Genomic DNA, 20,264 nt, shown 5'->3' on the forward strand with positions numbered 1-20,264 from the left:
GCAATAATGAAAAAGATCCAATTTTGACTAAGTCAACATATTCTCTGAAGTAATATGCTAAACTGCACTTAAAAATACTTTTTAAGCTTAAAAACCAAATCAAAATAATGCAAAATAAAACTGGATTCAAGAGTCCACAAAAAGTGGGCAAACATCTAAGATCACTGTTCATTTTTAAGGACTGCATTCTCAAAATTTGGAATATGAGAGTACTCATTTAACGGTTGAAACGTTATTTGCATTGATACTAGCTCACAAGTTGTGCATCCCAGCATTTCAAAAGACTTTGGCAAAAATCGGTTTCCAGCAAAAAGATTTCCTGCTACTTTTCAGAGGGAGGGAGGTATTTCTTCATTATCGAATTTTAATAATCTCTTCATCAAAGAAAGCATATCAAATACAAATGAAGAAGTAAATAAAGAAAGAGTAACGCTGAACGTACTATTATTGCTATTGCTAAAATACAATATATTCCTGTATACAAAAATTAATTCCTTTTACACTGTGTCTATTTACAATTAATATTCGTGGCTATTTAAATGCCTTGCAATTGAATTCAAGTAACTAATGCTCCATGCCTTCTCTTTCTGCTAGTCGCTGAGCAACGAACGCAGCAATAACATCATCTTTATTATCGTCGTTCTTCTTTATCAAGGCGTGTTCCTGGGCGGCCAGAAAATATTGTTAATTATCTCAAAATGTCAGATGCTAGGTGAACTCAAATTCAAACCAAAGGCCCATTAGAAATAAAAACAGTAAAAAACTCATAGATGAATTCAGGAAATGTATTCAACGTTTTCAGTATCATCCTTCTCCATGTAGATTGATCATGTGATCATATTTGATTGAAAAAATCTTGGAAGAATGCCAATGAAACTTACCAGCAATTGCTCTGGATTGGGCCGATAATGAGGGGCTTTGCTGAGACTGATGATCAATAAGAGTTAACAGATTATAAACAAGCTTCTTTAAGAAATGTTTTAATATTTTTAAGCAATGTTTTGAAATGTTTAAAAATGTTTTGAAATGTTTAAAAATGTTTTGACATGTTTAGGAAGTGTTTTAAACATTCTTTCAAACAATGTTTTAACATGCTTTTACAAAATGTTTTAAACATGTTTTTACGAAATGTTTTTATACGCCTAAGAAATGCTTTACATGTTTAGGAATGTTTATATGTTTAGGAAGTGTTGTAAACATGCTTTCAAACAATGTTTTAACATGCTTTTACAAAATGTTTCAAGATTTTTTTACGAAATGTTTTTATACGTCTAAGAAATGCTTTACAATGTTTAAGAAAAGTTTCAATATATCCTATATTATATAGGATAATACCTTAATCTGAACCTGTAAGCGAAAGGATTAAGAGTTTCAAGAAGAAGAATTTTAGTGGCTTTAAACGTGTAGCGTAGATTTGTACAGATAAAAGCGATCTTACCATCGTGAAACAAAGTCCACAAAATCGTTTCCAAATTGCTCTTTTGAAAGTGGGATAGGCTCCTTAAAAACAAACGAAAACGTAAACTTGTTGACATGAAATAAACATGTTTTGATTAGGCACACGCTTAACCAAGCTGCGAACGAGGATTACTCAATGTTCTATTACAGAAAACTTTAAATAGCTAAATAAACAAACAATTAATGACCAATTTGCAAGAATAGCAATTTATTATGCGAGTCAGTTGTGTTGACATGTCTTGGTAATCAAAGAAACAGTTTGATTATTTCAAAAATAGAATTTGAAAATGCTTTCATAAGCAAGAAACCAAGCTGGTTTTCTGAGAACAGCATGAGAGTCTTGGCTGTATTTTCTTATAAAGACAAATACAGTACATACCTCATGCACAATGCATTGAAGCAAGTCGATAGGCTTGAAAAAGATAAACAGTCATTTTATCATCAAGATCATCAATAATTATTTCTGTTTTATGTAGATAAAAATTATACAAAAAACTCCACCAAAGTCTAAGACAAGACAAACTTCTTCAGTAGCATTCATAAAGCTCTGATTAAAACTTCTAGGAAAGAAATTTCCGGAATAATTAGCGCACCTCTTCTTTATAAAACAATTAGATGTCCCCCGTTTGTAATTTTTTGAAATTGTATGTCGCTGAACAAAAATAAACTCACAAGAACGCGCAAATCATCATCCTGTTTTCGTGTGTCCTATAAAAAAATATAAATTTTACATTCATAGTCTTTTCACCAGAATGCAGAAGGCAAAAAGTGGTTGGAACCCAAAAGAAATATAAAGTAGCTACAATGTGATCAATCAAATACGGTAAATATTCTCACCGATGCATACGGAAAGTGTCCAGTCGCCATCTAAAACGAAATTACGTACATCAGATACCAATTATTTTTAGAGATTTGACCGAGACATTACCATATGCTCTCGGAAAACATTGCAAGGTATGAGTAGCTTATGAATATGATTTGAATATAGCCGTACCAAATGCGTATGATGTTGCATGCACGGAAATTTCCTAAGGAGGAGCTTTTTTAAGACAGACCAACAAAATGAGGAAAAACAGCCCCCAAAAGTCACAAACAAAAGCAACTTTCGAGCCTACTTCATTAGGAGTTCACAAGAATAGTCAAGATGGTAGAAAATGCAAGAAACTAACCTCTGCAAACGAGATACCCAAACTCCAAATGTCAGAGTGAATTCCATACTCTTCTCCACTGATTCTCTCAGGCTGCAAAAATCGGGATTGGGAAGCAAAGTGAATTTTGGAGATCGATCATTTGTTAAAGGGATAAATGGTAGCCTTGACGAGAAAAAAGTCTATAAAAATTGGACTAATTGGATTATTGGACAAAGGTTTGGCAAAATGGGATGAAAAGATGGTTTAAGGGTGAATTAGAAAGATCCGAGGATGGAGAGAGCCAAAGGCTATTCGAGACTTGAGACAATCATCTAACTTAAAAGAGTAACCTCAGCTTTGAGGATCATAAAATCTTGAGAATGAGCTCAGTTTAAATGTAAGAATCGCATAAGAATTTAACAGCTGAAGACTGCCCAGTAAATAATCTGTAGATTCATCATAGATAAAGCGAAGTCAAATACAATGCTTGGTGCAATAACTTACCGCCATATAGGCATTGGTACCAACATAGGTTTTGGCAATTGAATTGACTAACTAAAAATAACGTAAAATTAAATTTAATACCATGTAGAATAAAAATTAAAGAGTTTAATTAAAAGAGTTTTATTTTTAAAAAAATTTTCCTGGTACAATTTACTTACATTGATCGTTATTAATGTTTTAACATGTTTTTACGAAATGTTTTTATACGTCTCAGATAATGCCATAATAAAAATTAAAGAGTTTAATTAAAGAGTTTAAATTATTAAGTATAGAATATAAAAGCTTTTGAGAAAAATTTAGTACAGTGAAAGATTAAAACAGGTCTTACTTGAATGCTAACACCAAAATCACAAAGTTTTACTTTTCCATCGGTATTCACAAGCATATTTGATGGTTTTACATCTAGTAAGGGTAAATAAAAAATGTTACTAAAATGTCATGAAAATCAATGTACTTTATATAAAGAGCATAAATAATTCAATGTAGGTCAATCAAACTGGTGAATATCTCGTGTTTAAAACTAAAACTAGTGTTTATTACAAAATGCGTAACTGATGCAGGAAACACATTGTCTACTTCGGTGATTAGGGTTTTGATTTTAGTTGGATATGATAAGCAGTAATACCGATCCGAAAAGGTTGTCGAACTTTCCACCACAATATAAAAAATCTATTTTACAATATAAGGCTATACTTTTCTTAGACCGTTTATATTGTCGTATAATTAAAGTTTACTTCTTTTATAATATACGAATAAAATTGAAATCAATTGAATATAATAGTAAAACTTAATGTCCTAGGAAATATCAATTTACAAATCACTGACTATAGCATCATTGTGCGACAGATAAAATAACATAAAACCGTTGTACGTACCCCTATGCATAACTTTTAGATTCCATAAATAGACTAAACCTTTGACAACCTGATAATGTGAAAAATACCGAAATAAAGGAATAACAATGTTTCTGTAAACATCTGGAGAAAGAGGTAAAGATCTGGACGGACATAAGTGACTATGCATGGAGCTTTCGTAAACAACAAAATCGGTTAAAAGAGACGGGTTTAGTGAATGGAAAAGACAAAGATAGCTGCATACCATAAGCCTGCAACAACACGACTACAGGTTTATAAGAAAGAAAAAGCTGACATGCTTTAGGTGGAATTTCATAACAACAATGAAACAAAAATGTTTATTGTTTGTGCCTCTGGTAAACATAAGATATACATAGAAATATTTTTATGATTAGTTGACCCAAACTTACTGATACAGATATTTTTGCTAAAACGGCTTCTGGTATAACACCATATGTGTCGAGGGATCCTCCTAAAAAGATGACAGCAATGAGCGATTTCAGTCATGGATGAGGATGGCAAACGGGTGAGTCTGATCCATACATGTTTGATAATTTATGGTGGAACAAAAATAGATCATTAGAAACTCTTGACAGAAGGTTCTTCATGACAATAATTAAAAAGAAGACAAAAACCAACGTACCGTTCATGTATTCTGTGCATATTGAGATCCTTTCAAGAAAAATTAAAAAATTACTAATATACAAAACGCTTTAAAACCGTATCTAGGTAAAGTTGGCATTCCTGGAAATGTATTTATTTAAACGATATTTCCAGTTACCATTCATTGGCTTGACATAAAATATCATACCATAACTAAAATGCTATTTCTCTTCGGCATACCTACAAAACTTGACAGGTATCATAAAATTGATCGAGAATAGTATCACAAAAATGCATAATTTCAAACTTAAAGGAGATCTAAGGGCCATTTACAAATATGTTACGAAAGCTCAAAATCAAACTTGAGCATTGTTTCCTAGAGTCTTTCCAAATTTAATACTTACTTGCTTTCAGTAAAGAATGCTCCATGAAAACCAATGACAAATGGTGAATTGCACTGAGGATTTAAATAAAAGTTTTCGTGGATTGACTGGGTATGTATTATAGCAAAATAACTGCATGGACCTGACTGAACGAATGGTTAAAGTAGAATGCAAGAAGTGCGGGGCTTTCTATGCAAATTTTGGCTGGAAAGGGGACTCAAAGGTTTCATTGAAATAGTTGATAGAGCAAAATATTAGCATATACGGAAAACCGGCATATATAAACCATGAATAAGAGCATAATTCTTCACTCTAGTTTTAATTCAGAAAAACTAATTGGAAACAGACTTCAGATGTAGCAAGAATTCACATTTTATCATCTCGTAAAATGTTCATTGTCAATGCTTAGTTATCTTATTGGTTTAATTTAAACTAATCTAGACTAGAGATGTCTCAAACTTAAGCATTGCCATAAAATTTTGTTTCGGAAAAAACAAATGGAGATCTTCTAACATACCCTTCTTAAAGCACAAAGACTGACCTTGAGAAACAATATACCTTAAAAATTCCCTAAACAGCTGAGCGCAAACATTATCCTAAACTGATAAATGTTAATAAAAACGTTAACAGAAGTTTAATTTTCTGTCTTTAGATAACCAATAAAGGGTTTCTTTAATCTACCCATGTAACATCAATTTGAAGATATTGATTTTCCATTTAAAACGAATGGCCTCCCCTAATCCTACATTGAAAATTAGATTTTGATAAGTAGTTTAAGTGTAACAAACCTGGAAAAGAATATCTAGCTCTGAGATGATCTGCCTTTGTACTTCAACAGATACATTAAGAGGGATGACCTGTGATAAAGTGTCTTTATTTTTCATTATAGCGTTTAGGATAATTTCAAGGTCTCTCATAAATACGACTTGAAATTTGATGGCAACATTTTCAATTCAATAGCAACTAGACATATTTTTCAGATCAAAGTGGAACACCTAAAAGTACACAGATCTCAAGAAACTCTAAAGAAATTAACCCAGAAGAGTAGTATAAAATTCCAATAAAAGGCAATGATTCTTTTGCTCTATACTCAATGAACTGCTATCTCATTGTTTAGAGAAATCTAGAAAAAAACTAAAAAACATTAGGCCTTAAATTTTGATTCTGCTATTATTAAATTTTCTTTTCAATTTTTAGATATAGCTCTACCTTGTAATGTTAAAAAAAAGATTGTCTAGTTTAGAATGTTATCCATCATTCTGAAAGTCTTACCACTAAAACAATATAAAGTGGCTACTACGGGTCGCCATGATTCATTTTCAATTAATGAAAGATAATTATTATGGAAGTTGCTGTGAAGTTCATCGTGGACGAAGGATGATTATAGCTATGAAAAGAGAGTTCTAAATTGTTACCTTAGTTGCTATTATTCGCTGTGTTGGGATATGAAGACATCTAAAAATACAGAAAAACAAGCATATAAACTTTAGCCTTAGTAAAAAAACAAGAATATCACTCTTACACTTTTCGCAGAAAACTTTCAAATCAATATACAGACTTTGTGCAAAGACCATGAGAGACAGAAGGTTGATATATTGGTCAGCAATTCAAGCCCATTAATCAACCATCAAGACAAACACAACTAGCCTCACTTGATTGGGATATACCCGTCCTTGTGAGACCTGCCAATGAGGGGGCATAGGGTGTTCCTAGCGCAAGAGTTCTGTTTGACCCAGTTACCTTTCAGTTTAATATTCTCTACAATCAATTTCTATACTCTAATTAATAAACTACAAACCTTATAAGAACATGATAAAGTGAACAAAAGAACTAAACATGATATGATGTTAAATTCTATGCCAAGTTTCGTTTAAAAGAGGATCTTTGTTTCTTAAGAAGTCTCATAGCAACACCATTGAATGAAGTTCAAAACATTGATTCTATGCATCACAATCCCCTCTGACCTGACTCAATCGGGAGCCATTTCTAGCTTGGTAAGCAATCAATGATTTTTTATCAAATTTAAAGGCAGCATTAACATCTCTAAGTATTTCATAGATATAACTACATTATTAAACTTCTACTGTATTAATTCTCTCACACAAAATTATATTTGTAACTAACTTGTAGACAGTGCCAGCATTTCCAAAGCCCATCAGTTCCAAATTGTGAATATCTTGTTGATACACCTACAATATTAAAGATAAAATTTCAAAGATAATAGGACAGTAGCAGACAGCATCCAGTCATACTACCTTACCAAATATTGACCATATTCTAGCGATTCTCAAAGAAAAAGCAAGCTATGTATGTTTTCTCTGAAAAACATTGATGTGGTCTTGAATATCAAGCCTGTCTTATTACTTGTAATTAGGTGGCCTAAGCAAAATTGAACTCTACCAAACATATAAATTCTATCTTGAATATGTTTAAAACAATGAACAAACTGGCTGTCTCTATTACACTGTGACGTGCAGTATTTGATGTCGCCTTTTACCTCAATTATGAGTTTTCTGTTCTGGTTTTTGATCAAGCACCAACAGGGACTTCTTACCAGGGCATGTTTGCTTAAAAGGACAGTGGAGCTTAATTTTTGAAGCCTTAAAGATGTTATCAGCAAAGCAACTGTTCATTACCTGGCCACTTGAAAGTATATTCTGAATATCTCCAGGTTGCTTTCTCCTAAAAAACATCTGAACACAGGTAATTGCTTAAATTTGTAGTAGAATGATATCATCTAAATCTCACATGTCAGAAGGTGACCACTTGAAGTGTGTCATACTAAAACTTAGAAAATACAATGAGGTCTGGACGGACATTGCTAAGGTTAGCAGCAAGAGCATAATTCATTTGGTCTTATAAAGAAGAAACAAGGATTTAGTTTTCTTTGATTTAAAATTTAAGAAATTTTTAAGATACAAATGGCCAGGACTATCTGCATATACTGATGATCTTTTATGACGTCAATGCATGCATTAATCGGGCATTCTTACATGAATAAATGCTTAAATATTTCAATATGCTTAAAAGGCAGTCATACCCACTAGAGCCACCACCACTTCCTTCCCTTTTTGCTTGAGGTGTAGGAGCAGCTTCTACATCAACCTGTCAAACAAGATGTGAAGTATATCACTTTTGAAAGTACCAATACTAGAAAGCAGGGTCCAGGGAAGGTAAAAATTATTTGAAATTTTCTCTAGGGCAGCTTGTGTCGAAATAAAACCAGCAAATACAAAAATGATCGAAATTATAAGAAAGGCAAACAACTAGCAAAGACCCGATCTAATGAAAAACCAAACCTCTGGCATTTGAGAGAGGTATTTTCACAAAGATATTGTTGATTTAATTATTAATTAACTTATTACATACAAACAACTAAATCATGGATTAAAAACCAAATAAATTCAACATTTAGATACATCTTGATTTATGAGAATCTAAAGAAGACAGAAAACCCAACAAATATTAAGCAACTCACTGTCAGCCCAAGCATGTTTCTTTTAACTGAAGATCGGCTAACTGAGAAAAGATCAATATACTGTAATCAAAAGATTAACATAAAGACTTCCAAGATATAAAAAAACAACACATTCTTCTGACAAGACATGTGTAAGAAAATCAGTTACAGTAAAATATATTTTAAATGGTAATAAATTGAGAAAAAGTTAGTTTTGTTTCAGAAAAGAAATTGTTACATGCTTTCATTCTCTTACTCGTTCAATGATTGTACAGCAAACAGTTAAATACGTCTTTTGTACATTGTATTGTGAGAATGAATGAAAATGGAAAAATAAATTTATTCTCTTGCACCATTATTCTTATTAGAGGCTACTAAACTCATTTTTCAGATACTGATGCAGATGAAACTTCTGGTTTTTAAAACTGGCTTCTAGCACTTTACTGTTGAAAAGGATCTGTCCTATGTCTCATAAAGAAAAATCATATTCATTTACAAAGCATATTTCGATTTTTGATAAGATATTCAGTAACTGATTTATTTTATCAAAACTGTTCTAGCTGTATATTACATCACTAGGTCACCAGATTAGTAAGTATCTTGGGGGAATTGTCACACATGATTTTAAGCATTGAATCTTGAGTCTAAGGGAGTTTGAGTTCATAGCTAATTAACCAAAAATGAAAACATTTGGAACAATAGCTTGAAATGCAGTTTCTGTGGGAATGTAAAGAGAGGTATGAAATCAAGACTCATTGTCTTATTTATTTTAATCTGTTTCACTTGTGTTGCTTTAAAAATGGGTTCTTTAACCATAATTTTATGTTAATATTAAGCAAAAGAGGCCAAATAAGAAATAAGGCATTTAGTAAAGAACAATCTAACCTCTAGGGTAGATCAACAATGGAAGCTTGGATACGCCATTGCAAACTCTTTGTGAATTCACCCAATGATGCTGTAAGACAGTAAAATACCTAGTTTAATACTTCAAGTATGACTATTGGTCTGTATTACTACAAAGAGCTTGAAACTGAATACTTTAAATGAGGGATTGAGGAAGGAAAAGTTAAAAACAAAGCATACTAAGCATAGAAAAAATAAAAGGGGAATAAATGTTTCAATTATTCATCTAAAGCATATAATACCATATTGGTTGAACAAAAGAACATATAAAAAATGTTCGAAAATAAATTTTTGAATTCTTTTTTTTTTTGCACATTTAAAAATAAAAGCTCTTAAGTTAAGGCATTAGAGCAACTAGCAACAATAGTTTTTTTAAGTTCATGTCATAAAATTCTCTGCTGCAATATAATGACTGGTTCAACTATAAACACTGTCAATCTACCAACAAGACCTGCAACAACAGCAGTCTTAATAGAGTTACCCAAGAATCTTGAAGCAATTAAGCACAAAAAAAGAACTGTAAGTTGTTAATAATTTTTTTCTGTGAAAACTCTGAGAAAACGGCATCCTTGTCAAATTTTGCTTAATCAAATTAGAAATTGAATAGTAGATACAGAGCAAAAGCGATAAAATAAAACATGAAACAAAAGAAATTGGTAAAAAACTGAGGGCTAGAAGGTTTTATTGTGTCCTTTGATATTTAATTCTGTGAACATGTCTTTTGTTTGATAAGCTCATTTGAATTATCAATATCATTGATGATATGGTTTACCACAAATGCAATATTGTTTTCTATATTTAGTTGTTAATGTGAACATTGTAGTGCATTTATAAAAATTTGCATTAATGCAACTGCCATTAGGCAAATGGGATGTTCCCATACCCAGATACCCAGAATATTACCACACAACAACTGCACCATAGATAATCATGCTAATGAGCAATTTAAAAAACCAGTCTTACCCACTGAATCATTGCTTGCAATTCATCATCACTTCGAACTGTTATTCTATCTCCTTCTTCATCTTCATCTTTATAGAATGAAGAAAAGTTGCCAATTAAAGAATTTCAATAACAAAAAAGAAAAAAACATTAATCATAATTGAAATAGATACAAATGTTTTATGTATGCATGTACTGATGATGCCATAAAAACTGTGATAGACACTCAGGGGGGGCAATGGGACCCCTAACATTTTAGAGGTCAATAGTCTTTTGTTCTGAAACAATGGGGGAACTGTGATGTCATCTTATCAAACAATAAGCTTGCCCCCCCTCACCTAAATTTGATACAAAAAACTCTTGAAACTTTCAAAGATAACTCATACATTTTGCAAATTTCTTCTATGATATTTAAAGAATGAGCATGACAATCTCTCTGCAAAAAAGATAACTATAAATGCACACAAATCAATGCTGGATCAGAATTTTTTTAAATGCACAAACAGTTTCCTACACACATTCTCAGAAGGAAGTTGGTAATTTTCAAGGACCAACAAAGCCTTCCAAAATAAGAGTCAAAATATTATTCCAAATCCTGGAAAAATAAACATTTTCAAATAATAGCGTCCCTTTGAATGGAAACAAGCTCATTTCGGCATTAACATGACATCATTTTAAAACAGTATTGGTTGGTACAATATTGGTTGGCACATAAAATTTTTTGAAAAAGTTAAAACTTTAAAAAAAGATATAAGAGCAAATATAATATGACATTACATTCAAAAGCAGTTGGTGAGACTGTTGGCATAACTCTATTGAGCACATCCTAAAGAAAAAAATATAAGATAATTACATTGTTAAATGTTGTTTGACCAATTGGCATTATTGTTAGATATATTTTCCTCTTAGGATTTAAATTTGTAAACAATGGTCATTTTTTGTCAATATATTGAAGGAGAGCCAAGAACTAATCACTTGGTTTAAGGAGTTAAATGGCAATGGGGAGGTCATGTTACACAGATGGATACACAAAAATGGACAGAGTTCAGGTAAGGCAAAAAAGCATACACTACAAAAGTAAGACCAGTTTTAGAGTATGCATCTACAGTATAGGATCCTCACGAAGCAAATCATATAAAGAAAATTGAGGCAATACAAAGGAGAGCTGCTAAACTTGCAAGGAGATATTATGATTGACACTCTAGTGTCTCTGATATGTTAAAAGAACTCAAACGGCCAACTCTTCAAGAAAGGTGCTATATTGCAAGGTTATGCCTCTTCCATAAGGCAGTAAATGATGTTATTGCTGTTAACATTCCATCCTACATAATAACACCAATACAGCTTCAAGGAAGAAGTCAGCAGCAGTTAATCAACATTGGCGCATATATCAAAACATATTTGTATTCATTTTTCTCAAGAACTATCAGATGTTGGAACATATTACAGATTAAATTCAGGCAACTCAAAGAAGAGACATTTAAGAGAAAACTTTAGAAAGAAATTGATCTGAAGACCCAGGGTGGAATCCACGTGAAGCTCACGCCGGACATACGCCAATAAACAATAGAAAGATCATAGGAAATTGTTAGTCTACGCCGGATATCTCCGGCGTAAGCTACATGGATTCCATACTGGGAAGAACATAAATGTTGTAAATCCAAGGACACATGGTGTTCACAGACAGATTAAAGGATTGCCTTTTACTGTATTTTAGGTTTTTTTCTTACTGAAAGATAAAACACAGTAAGCAATCAATTCTAACATGTAATTTTTATCATTAATTTGCACTTGCATCAATTCATAGATGCCACTGACCAATCCATTACCACAATGCCCCCTCAATTTTCCCTTTAACTTTCAGTCCCACTTTTTTTTGATTTGGTCTTGATGACAAACAAAATTACAGCTTCTCATTTGACATGTAAATTTTCAATCTAATCATTGATCAGTGGCATCTCCTAGCACTTTTTATCCATTAATCTGCAATTTCTTGCACTCTGAGCATTATACCAATACTTGATCCTGCTCAGTATCGTTGTAGAAGTAGAAGTAGAAATAGAAGAAGCACTTGCAAGCAAAATATGCAGTGGCAGTTTTAGAGGGGTCCAGGGGGCACAGCCAAAGGCCCTGTGCTGATGATAGCCAGAAAGGGGCCCTGCACCTAAGAAAAAATGGGAATTGTAAAGAACAAGAGCCCTGCAGATGTTTGCTGTCCTAGGCCCCTTGGTCCTTTAAACCAGCGGTGAGAAAATGAACAGAAGGATAATGGATAATGGCATGATAATCAGCACAATCCCAGGCAACACTCGAGGATGTTGTTTGCTGGTTGGAAGTAATGGAAAGGTTTGCAGAGGCCATTGGCCTGCAGTGCACAATATTCTGATTTTATGATCAATTTTTGGCTAGGATGACGAAAAAAGATTGACAACGCTAACTCAAATGTGCCAAATAATCAGTTTCAGTTTCAGTTTCATATAATTTTAAAATTCCACTACATACAAAAGACAAAATTTAAATACATTTAAATATAGCATGCATAACTAATTAATACAAGATAAATGCTACACAAGAAACCTAAAAGAAACAATATATAGTATTACATCAAGAAGACAAAGGAATTGTATGTAGGGGAATTTCTTAAGGAGGGGCTCTCTCAGTAGCTAGGCTAATCGAGGAGATAGCACACTCTATTTATAATTGAATTAATTGAAAATAATTAAATTGAAATTGAAACCATGTTTTGTTGTTAACTCACCAATACATCGTGAAAAGAGATATCTGACTCTATTCTCCAATCTGTTGCTTCACCTGTAGGTAGTATTATGCGTATAACAAAAATATTTCCTGGAAAGCCTTGCTGAAAGTTGAAAAAACCATTTGCCATCATGCATCATCCTCGATAATATAAAAATTTGTTTCTGATCCAAAACTCCTGATAGGGCCTCCTTTTCATAACGAGAATTGTTGAAAACATTGTTTCAAGTGATTTCGTTTCGGCTTGCTTTAGCGAACTGCGAAGAGAAAAAGGGCGAAGAAAATAGTAGCATTTCAAGCCTGCTCGATATGGTATGAGTATCGTGTATTGTCGTGCCAGTACTTTTGTACGTTTGGCATAAATTCATTCAGCCTCTGATTGACCTATGGTTTCAAAAAAAGATGCCAGAGGCTTTGGATTCTGCGAAAGAAAGTTCGAACAAATCAGTGGTAAGATTGCGATTGGTCTGCTTTCCTTAGATTTCAAAACTTTATCTAAAAATATTTGGCTGTCGTAAGTCTAAGAAGCTGACTTTGAAAGAAAGAATTGTTCTTGAAATTTTCAAAAAGGTGCTTTATAGTCTTGATTTATAATGATTTAGGCCTTCGACCTAGTGAAAAGGCCTGGTGTCATGATGACGTCATAAAAATATTTTTCAATTTTTGTTCTTCACCATAAAACCTTTATGAAATTGCTAGACAATTTAAAAACAGTTGCATAAACCACCAATTGTCTAAAGATTTACCAGGTTTATATTATGATCAAACATAGAGCCCAATGTTTTGCTTTCTGTGCTTGTAGATCCTGGGTGGATTCCATGTAAAGCTAATTCTTGATATTTTCCAATAAACGATATAAGTACAATTGAAATCGCTAGTCCATGTACAATATCTATGGCATATGCTATCTAAGACCTTTAAGACTTTTGCACTAAGACTTTAAAAGTTTTGAAATAGATAAAAGGCCAACTCATGAGTTTTGTAGGAAGGGATTATTAGAGATTATGATGCACAGAAGGCTTTTCCTCAGATGCATGAGTGAATTACCTTCATACATGCATTTACATTAATTACTCAAGCCTTGCTGCACAAGTAGCAAGCGGATAAATGCAAACCATTCCTGAAATTTTGTTATTTTAATATATTTTATTATTATTGCAGGATAAGCACACTGATGAGCATTCAACGGACAAAACCTTGGTTTCAAATGCACCAGGTTGTGAATTAAATCAGAAAAAGAATGATTGACAAAAATTATTGATTTTGCTTCAAGGCAGATGATGAAAGTTAGAAGAAAAAGTCATTTTTCATGAAAGTCTTCCAAGTTGATAAAATTCTGCCCTTGCACAATAAAGATTAAAGTTTTATGTTATTGTATTAATGTAAATACAATGTATTTTATTGAATGAATACCATACAATCTGTGTTTCTTCTAACAAGTTACCAAAAGACTTGTAAGAGTGGTTAAAATGTAAGAATTCCCACAGAGAAAGTGATTTAATATACAGTTAATAAGAATCCTTGAAAAAGAGCCAGACAAGATAAAAATTGTAAAAATTGCCAACTGAGTGTTTCTTATAAGACACCTACATACTAATAAGGTTTAAGGACTGCAAGACAAAATTTTATGGAAGAACAAAATTCACTTTTGCATTGATTGCATACAGTGTAACCGAGTGTAACCATGACCATGGTTCAGATCTCAGAAATACCACATGTACTTAAAAAAAATGCAAATACTACTGGGAGTAACTCCTTTAGTATAGCAGCTAAATCATTTATTTTTCAACAGTATTCATTTTGGCAGAATATTTAATGGATACGGGTTTTTGAACCATTTGTAGATTAACCTGCAAACAAGTTTTCTTGCATTGGTGGCTTAGTTCTTTTTTTCTTTAAATTTGTCATCTCAGTGGTCTTGGGAATTGCTTCGAAAATATATTTTGCAATTCCCAGAAACAAAACATGAGGGGACAATAAACTCGAATGATATAACGGCTGTTGAAGTGGGCCCTATATGAGCAGTAGCATTAAGCCCATCCTGGAAATAGGCCTGTTTAAAACAATTTTCTTGAAGCTGAACAGGCAAACAGCAGGCTGATTTATGCTTGGAGTTCCATGGTTTTGTGCTGCAGCATCATTCCCATTTTGCGCTAATGTGGGAATGTATGATATATGTAAAATACTTTATGCAAAGCCAAATACATTTAAGTATGAAGCTTTTGCTCTCTTTGCTTTGAATGCCCAACTATTGCCAGTGTTTTGTATCTAACTCTGGAAAGTGCATTGTTGTTCCGGTTAGGAGTAATTTCTTTTACAGGGCATTGATTGCAACAAGTTCTCAATCATATTTATATACTTGACAATTCATTTAGAAGACAAATTTACAAAAAAACTTTCAACAGAAGCAGAAAAAGCAACAAGGATTGGCACTCAAAGCTAGACAAATTGCTTATTAAATTCCAAGCAAATACAAAATCTTATTTTGAAAAGTGCATAAACCACTTGATAATCATCAACAAAAATAAAGTTGGTAAAACAACATAACATAAAACCTTTCTCAATTTGCATGAAAAAAACAAATTATGAACGTTCCAAAAAGTGGAAACAATGTTGTGTCATTTATTCCTGAATATCCATAAATGAAAAAATGACAGGACGTCATTGAACTAATTGGTAAAATATTTACCCAAGTTGTTTGGAGATACAAATTAAAAATCTAATTTTATTTGAAACAAGCATTATCCTAAAGATTAATCTAAAATTTAACTAGTATCAAAAATGGTTTTAGCACATGTATGCAGGCTTAAGCAAAACTATTGAAGGGGAAAACTGATTACAACCAAAGAAAAATCAGGCCCTTGACCTACATATCAGAACCATGTGACATTTGCCTTCTGGCATCACAACCTTTAAACAAAATGGGGCTAATTTAAAAAACAACATATATCATTAATGAATAGTACCAACTGTAATTAAATACATACAAAGTATGAGCTAGATTATATTAATTAAGTAATTTTTCACAAATTTTAGAACAGAATTTCACTAAAAAGAATTTTAAAATAAAATGAAAAATCAAAACAATCAGCATGATCAAAACAAAAATCAGATAAGCACATTGTACTTCAAATATCATTAACTAATCCCTATAATGCCTACACTTCCAGCTTTTTTCATTTGCAATGATTTTGCAGTGCTTGGTTTTATGTCTTTTCTTGGAAAATTTACACTGCATTGCTCTTTGGTTTCATTTTAATGACCACTAGCTGTGGGATCCATCTAGATGCTTCGCATAATTTTTAGTATCTATATGCATTACTTGCCACAAACACTTAAATAACTAATATAATTCACATAAATTTTAAATTAATCCATTTCAGTGTGAAACTTATCCAATCTCAATTTGCTAAAGCTGGTCCTAAAAGCCAAACAGTTCTACAGCTTATGAGGGTTTATGCATTCATCATCTTTTGACAAAATTTTTGGCGTCCTCTTACATTACAATTCAGCTCATTTCTAAGCTTAGTGAAGACTGAGAATAATCCCAGTTTTTCAAAATGAAAACACTTTCAAATATAGCAATGAGAAAGGTTAACAATTGAAACGTGAAAATATAATTATACTAATTATCAATTCTAAGGTCAGTCCCTGATACTGAACTCTAAAGCAATTTTCGTTTATCAAATTCCCACTAAAATTTTATAGGAATATAACCTTAGCTTACCATGAAGCATTTTACAATTAGGAGTTTCACCAAATTACATTGGAGAATTTGAGAAATGTACTACAAAAGCAAAGATATCAAGAGAAAAGTCCAGGGAGATTAGGTCAAGGTAACAAGGTTTTATTAAAAAAGTAAACTACTAGATATAGTGTTGCCCTGTGAATTATTACAGTGCCTTGGACTCCCTCTTCATTGCCATTTTAAAATATGAGAAATACTGTGTAGATATCTGTTAAAATGCTTTTTCCAGCATCCAATGACCACCAGCCCCAAGGATGACAGTGTACTCCAGGTTAATCATCCATTAATGAGGTGGTGTTGTGGGACCACCCACATGCGGCATCACTTTCTTGATCATATGAAACTGATTTTCATAATAACACATGCCAGCAATAATCAAAAATCCAATAATGACAAAAAGAACTTTTGAGCCTTTATTATGACTTTGCATAGTAAACTCTTCTGGTAGAATTTCAAAAAATGTGACATAAAAGAAAGACCCAGTTGCCAATCCCTGCAAAATGCCTGAACAGAACAGACTTGCAACTTTTGAAAAGGAGTTCAATACAGCAAGACCAACTCCTACACCTACAGGAGCCATAGCAGCAAAAAGAATTATCCCTTTAACAACAGTTACCACCTTTAAGCCACCATCAACCAATTTGACCCCAAGAGCAAAAGAAATTATACTTTTATGCAATAACAAGGCAATAAGAAGCTGTATTAATGTATCAACATCAGTTATCAAGCCAACACTGAGTCCTTCAAAAAGAGAGTGCAAAGACAGGGCCATTATTAAAATATACATCCTGAATGAGGAATGAGTAACAGTGTTTACAGAAGCAATGCTACGCATAGATCTTGACCTCCTCAAACGAGGTGTGAAATTCCCTTCAAAGACAACATTATCATCATCAATTCCTGGACTACAGGGTCTTGAATCTGGATCCCTTTCACTAGGATTTTCCATGCAATTCGCATTTACAATGTTGTCACTAGCAACAACCGAAAGACTTCTTGTTGTGTTGACAGTGTTACCTTTGCCAGAACCATAACCTTGGGGCGGTTCATCGTTTATAAGTGGTTGGACTTCGTCATTTTCAAGCAACTCCTCGTCATGATGATGATGGTGATCCATAAGCCAGCTACCCTTTCCCAATACATGAACGAGAATTTCCGACACCACCATCATAATAAACCCCACAGCAGCTATAGACTCACCAAGTGGAAACGTAGTCGATACATTGATTTCAAGCAATGCTCTCGTCATCTTGTTTCTAACAGAAGGAAGCAAGTCCAGTAAACATACACTGAAAAACACTCCTCCAGCAAAGCAATTACAACAGCCAATAATGAGTTTTTTACGTTGCCTTGCACTTCCAGATCTTCTCGGTGTACGAAATACGATCACCGGAATAATTCCACAAAGGATTGTCATTATAAACAAAATTAGTGTTCCTACACATTTGATAACAATGTGGGATACGTGCTCCATTTTAGAGGCTTTGTTTGATTTCCTCCTTCGTGATAAGGATTGCTGTAAGTTTGTGAACAGAAATTTATTGACTCAGAAGATAAAGAATGTCTTACAACAGGTCACAAAACAATGCCATGAATATCCGAGAAGGTCTGACATGGTCTTTCGTTGATAATTGCGTATGACTGTTTTTAGAAAGCCATCCCAACCTGCAAGAAAGCTTCTTTTACAAATAGACGCTCATAAAATATATAATCGAATGAAATTCCCTCACAAGTTCAATACTTTTGCTGCTCAAATGACCTCGTGATCGTCACAAATTTTTGCATCAGGTCAATATCGTCCCGAAAAGAGGTTGAAAAGTTCGCAGCGGGAGATGATATCTGAGATTCTTTGAAATTTCAGAACAGGCACCGCGGAAGCTGGGGTGCTATACCACCCCCAATTTTTGCCATAAATACAAAAAAATTACCAATGAATCACCAGTCAAGCCATTTGTTATTCGCTTTTAGCCCCTCCCACCCCCTTTTTTTAGACCCCCACTTTCTCAACGCTCCGCAGTGCCTGCAAAAAGGATATCGAAGAAGAGCATTCTTGATAGCTATGCTAATTAAGAGAAAAAACCACTAATCAAGGGATTTGAAATGATAAGTCGAAGAAATGATATTTTCTTTATCGAAGAAAAAGAAGCTGGAAGACAGGGCCCGCGCCACTGAGGGGGGGGGGCGGGGTGGCCATGGCCCCTCACTTATTTGCGAAGCAAGTAGTTTTAAAACGGTAAGAAGTGGTAAGAAGCCTTGGCCCCCTACATTTTTAGCCTTGCTCCCCCCACTTTAAAATTCGTGGCGCGGGCCCTGGAAGAGTGAATCGGCTGCAGGGGTTTCAAGAAGCAAGGAAGTGAGTGTATTAGATATATTGCCCAAAACCAATAAACATTCAAATGCATGAACGGCGGGTTTTCTTAATGTGCAGTTCTGCACAAAATGGGCAGCTCCAAAAGTCATTTGCGCAGTTCCTAAGAACAATATGTGGAGTTGTAAAATTTTATTTTAAAGAGTTGTTGCAGAGAAAACAAACAAAAGTTAATATGATGAAACTCACAAAAGCTGACAAAGATGGTTCTCAGATTAAATAAACACCTTTTTGGGGTATAGAAATTATAGATGTAGAAAGACATTATATGGTGAGGAAATTCAATGTTTACGAAACTTCATATTCGTTATTTCGCTTTGTGTCACACATAAACGAATAACACGAAATTGATAGCGTCAAAGCGGGATCCTGTTTAAACTCTTAAATCAAAGAGCATTAAAAATTCAGAACCAGTTTCGAATTTAAAAGAAACAATAGCTGAGAAAAATGTGCAGCTCTAAATTTTCCTTTCATAATTTTCGTGAAATAGTGTAAAAGGGCAGAATTTCGTTAAGGAAACTTTTGCTTGTTTGCTGTTTGAATTTCATTTGCGTGCTTGACTTTCGTTCGCACCTTGGCCAATTTCCATGTAACATCCTGTCTTGTGATCAGCTCCTTTGTTCTGTTTTGTATAACTGTCCTAATTATCTTAATTGCTGTTGAGTAAAGTATTTGTTGGCTTTTTTGAGTAATTCAGTCGTTGAATTTACTCGATAGAGTTTAGACGTGATTTCAGATGTTCGGATAGCCGTTGTTATTTCAAGAAGTTTGAAGCATACCAGTTTTGCCGAAGTGACCCGTTTAGTCGTTGTTGAATAAGATGAAACTATAGGAACCGTCGACTCAAGAAATCAGAACACGCTTATTGAATTTTGTATTTTCTTTTACTGCCGAATCTGCGAACACAAGCCTGTAAAACCCTCGTAAACTCTGTGGTTTTAAGCCCCGGCCAAACCACTCGACTTTTCACTCAATTTTTTACTCGACAAGAAATCGAGTGAAAAATAGAGTCGTTTGGCCACCTTGTCGAGCAAGTCGATTGGCGTCGAGTGATGTCGAGTGAAGTTTGATCTCTATCAAAAAAGTCGAGTGAAAAAGGTGTTGTCGAATGAAAATCGAATCGTTTGGCCACCTTGTCGAGTGAGTCGAGTGAGCGC

At 33.6% G+C, this 20,264-nt stretch overlaps 2 protein-coding genes across 2 annotated transcripts; both read right to left on the bottom strand.

The window, feature by feature from the left end:
• Positions 1-433: 433 nt before the first annotated feature.
• On the bottom strand, positions 434-13,178 carry LOC135687283 (dual specificity mitogen-activated protein kinase kinase 5). The gene is made up of 23 exons (XM_065203807.2): positions 12,993-13,178; positions 11,012-11,060; positions 10,256-10,323; positions 9,275-9,344; positions 8,411-8,451; positions 7,973-8,037; positions 7,569-7,614; positions 7,057-7,121; positions 6,348-6,387; positions 5,721-5,789; positions 4,954-5,006; positions 4,590-4,618; positions 4,357-4,418; positions 3,968-4,016; positions 3,421-3,494; positions 3,093-3,143; positions 2,628-2,699; positions 2,296-2,325; positions 2,131-2,166; positions 1,838-1,870; positions 1,439-1,500; positions 882-927; positions 434-663 (listed from the first exon to the last, which is right to left on the bottom strand). The coding sequence occupies exons 1-23, from the start codon at positions 13,122-13,124 to the stop codon at positions 565-567; spliced, it is 1,341 nt and encodes a 446-aa protein (XP_065059879.2). The 5' UTR covers positions 13,125-13,178; the 3' UTR covers positions 434-564.
• A 99-nt stretch (positions 13,179-13,277) lies between these two features.
• Positions 13,278-18,526, bottom strand: LOC135687284 (zinc transporter ZIP1). The gene has a single exon (XM_065203809.2). The coding sequence runs from the start codon at positions 18,211-18,213 to the stop codon at positions 17,023-17,025; it is 1,191 nt and encodes a 396-aa protein (XP_065059881.2). The 5' UTR covers positions 18,214-18,526; the 3' UTR covers positions 13,278-17,022.
• Between the last annotated feature and the right edge of the window lie 1,738 nt (positions 18,527-20,264).

The sequence above is a fragment of the Rhopilema esculentum genome, chromosome 20 (assembly GCF_057945365.1).
Source record: "Rhopilema esculentum isolate cy_ngs chromosome 20, ASM5794536v1, whole genome shotgun sequence".
Classification (NCBI taxonomy): Eukaryota; Metazoa; Cnidaria; class Scyphozoa; order Rhizostomeae; family Rhizostomatidae; genus Rhopilema; species Rhopilema esculentum.

Coding starts and splice junctions, on each gene's coding strand:
- LOC135687283 (XM_065203807.2), bottom strand. CDS start 13,124: ATGATGGCAAATGGTTTTTTCAACTTTCAGCAAGGCTTTCCAGGAAAT. Junction 6,388..7,056: donor AATGCTGGCACTGTCTACAA/GTTAGTTACAAA, acceptor CTGTATTTTTAG/ATGTCTTCATATCCCAACAC. Junction 3,144..3,420: donor ATTTTGGTGTTAGCATTCAA/GTAAGACCTGTT, acceptor CGTTATTTTTAG/TTAGTCAATTCAATTGCCAA.
- LOC135687284 (XM_065203809.2), bottom strand. CDS start 18,213: ATGGAGCACGTATCCCACATTGTTATCAAATGTGTAGGAACACTAATT.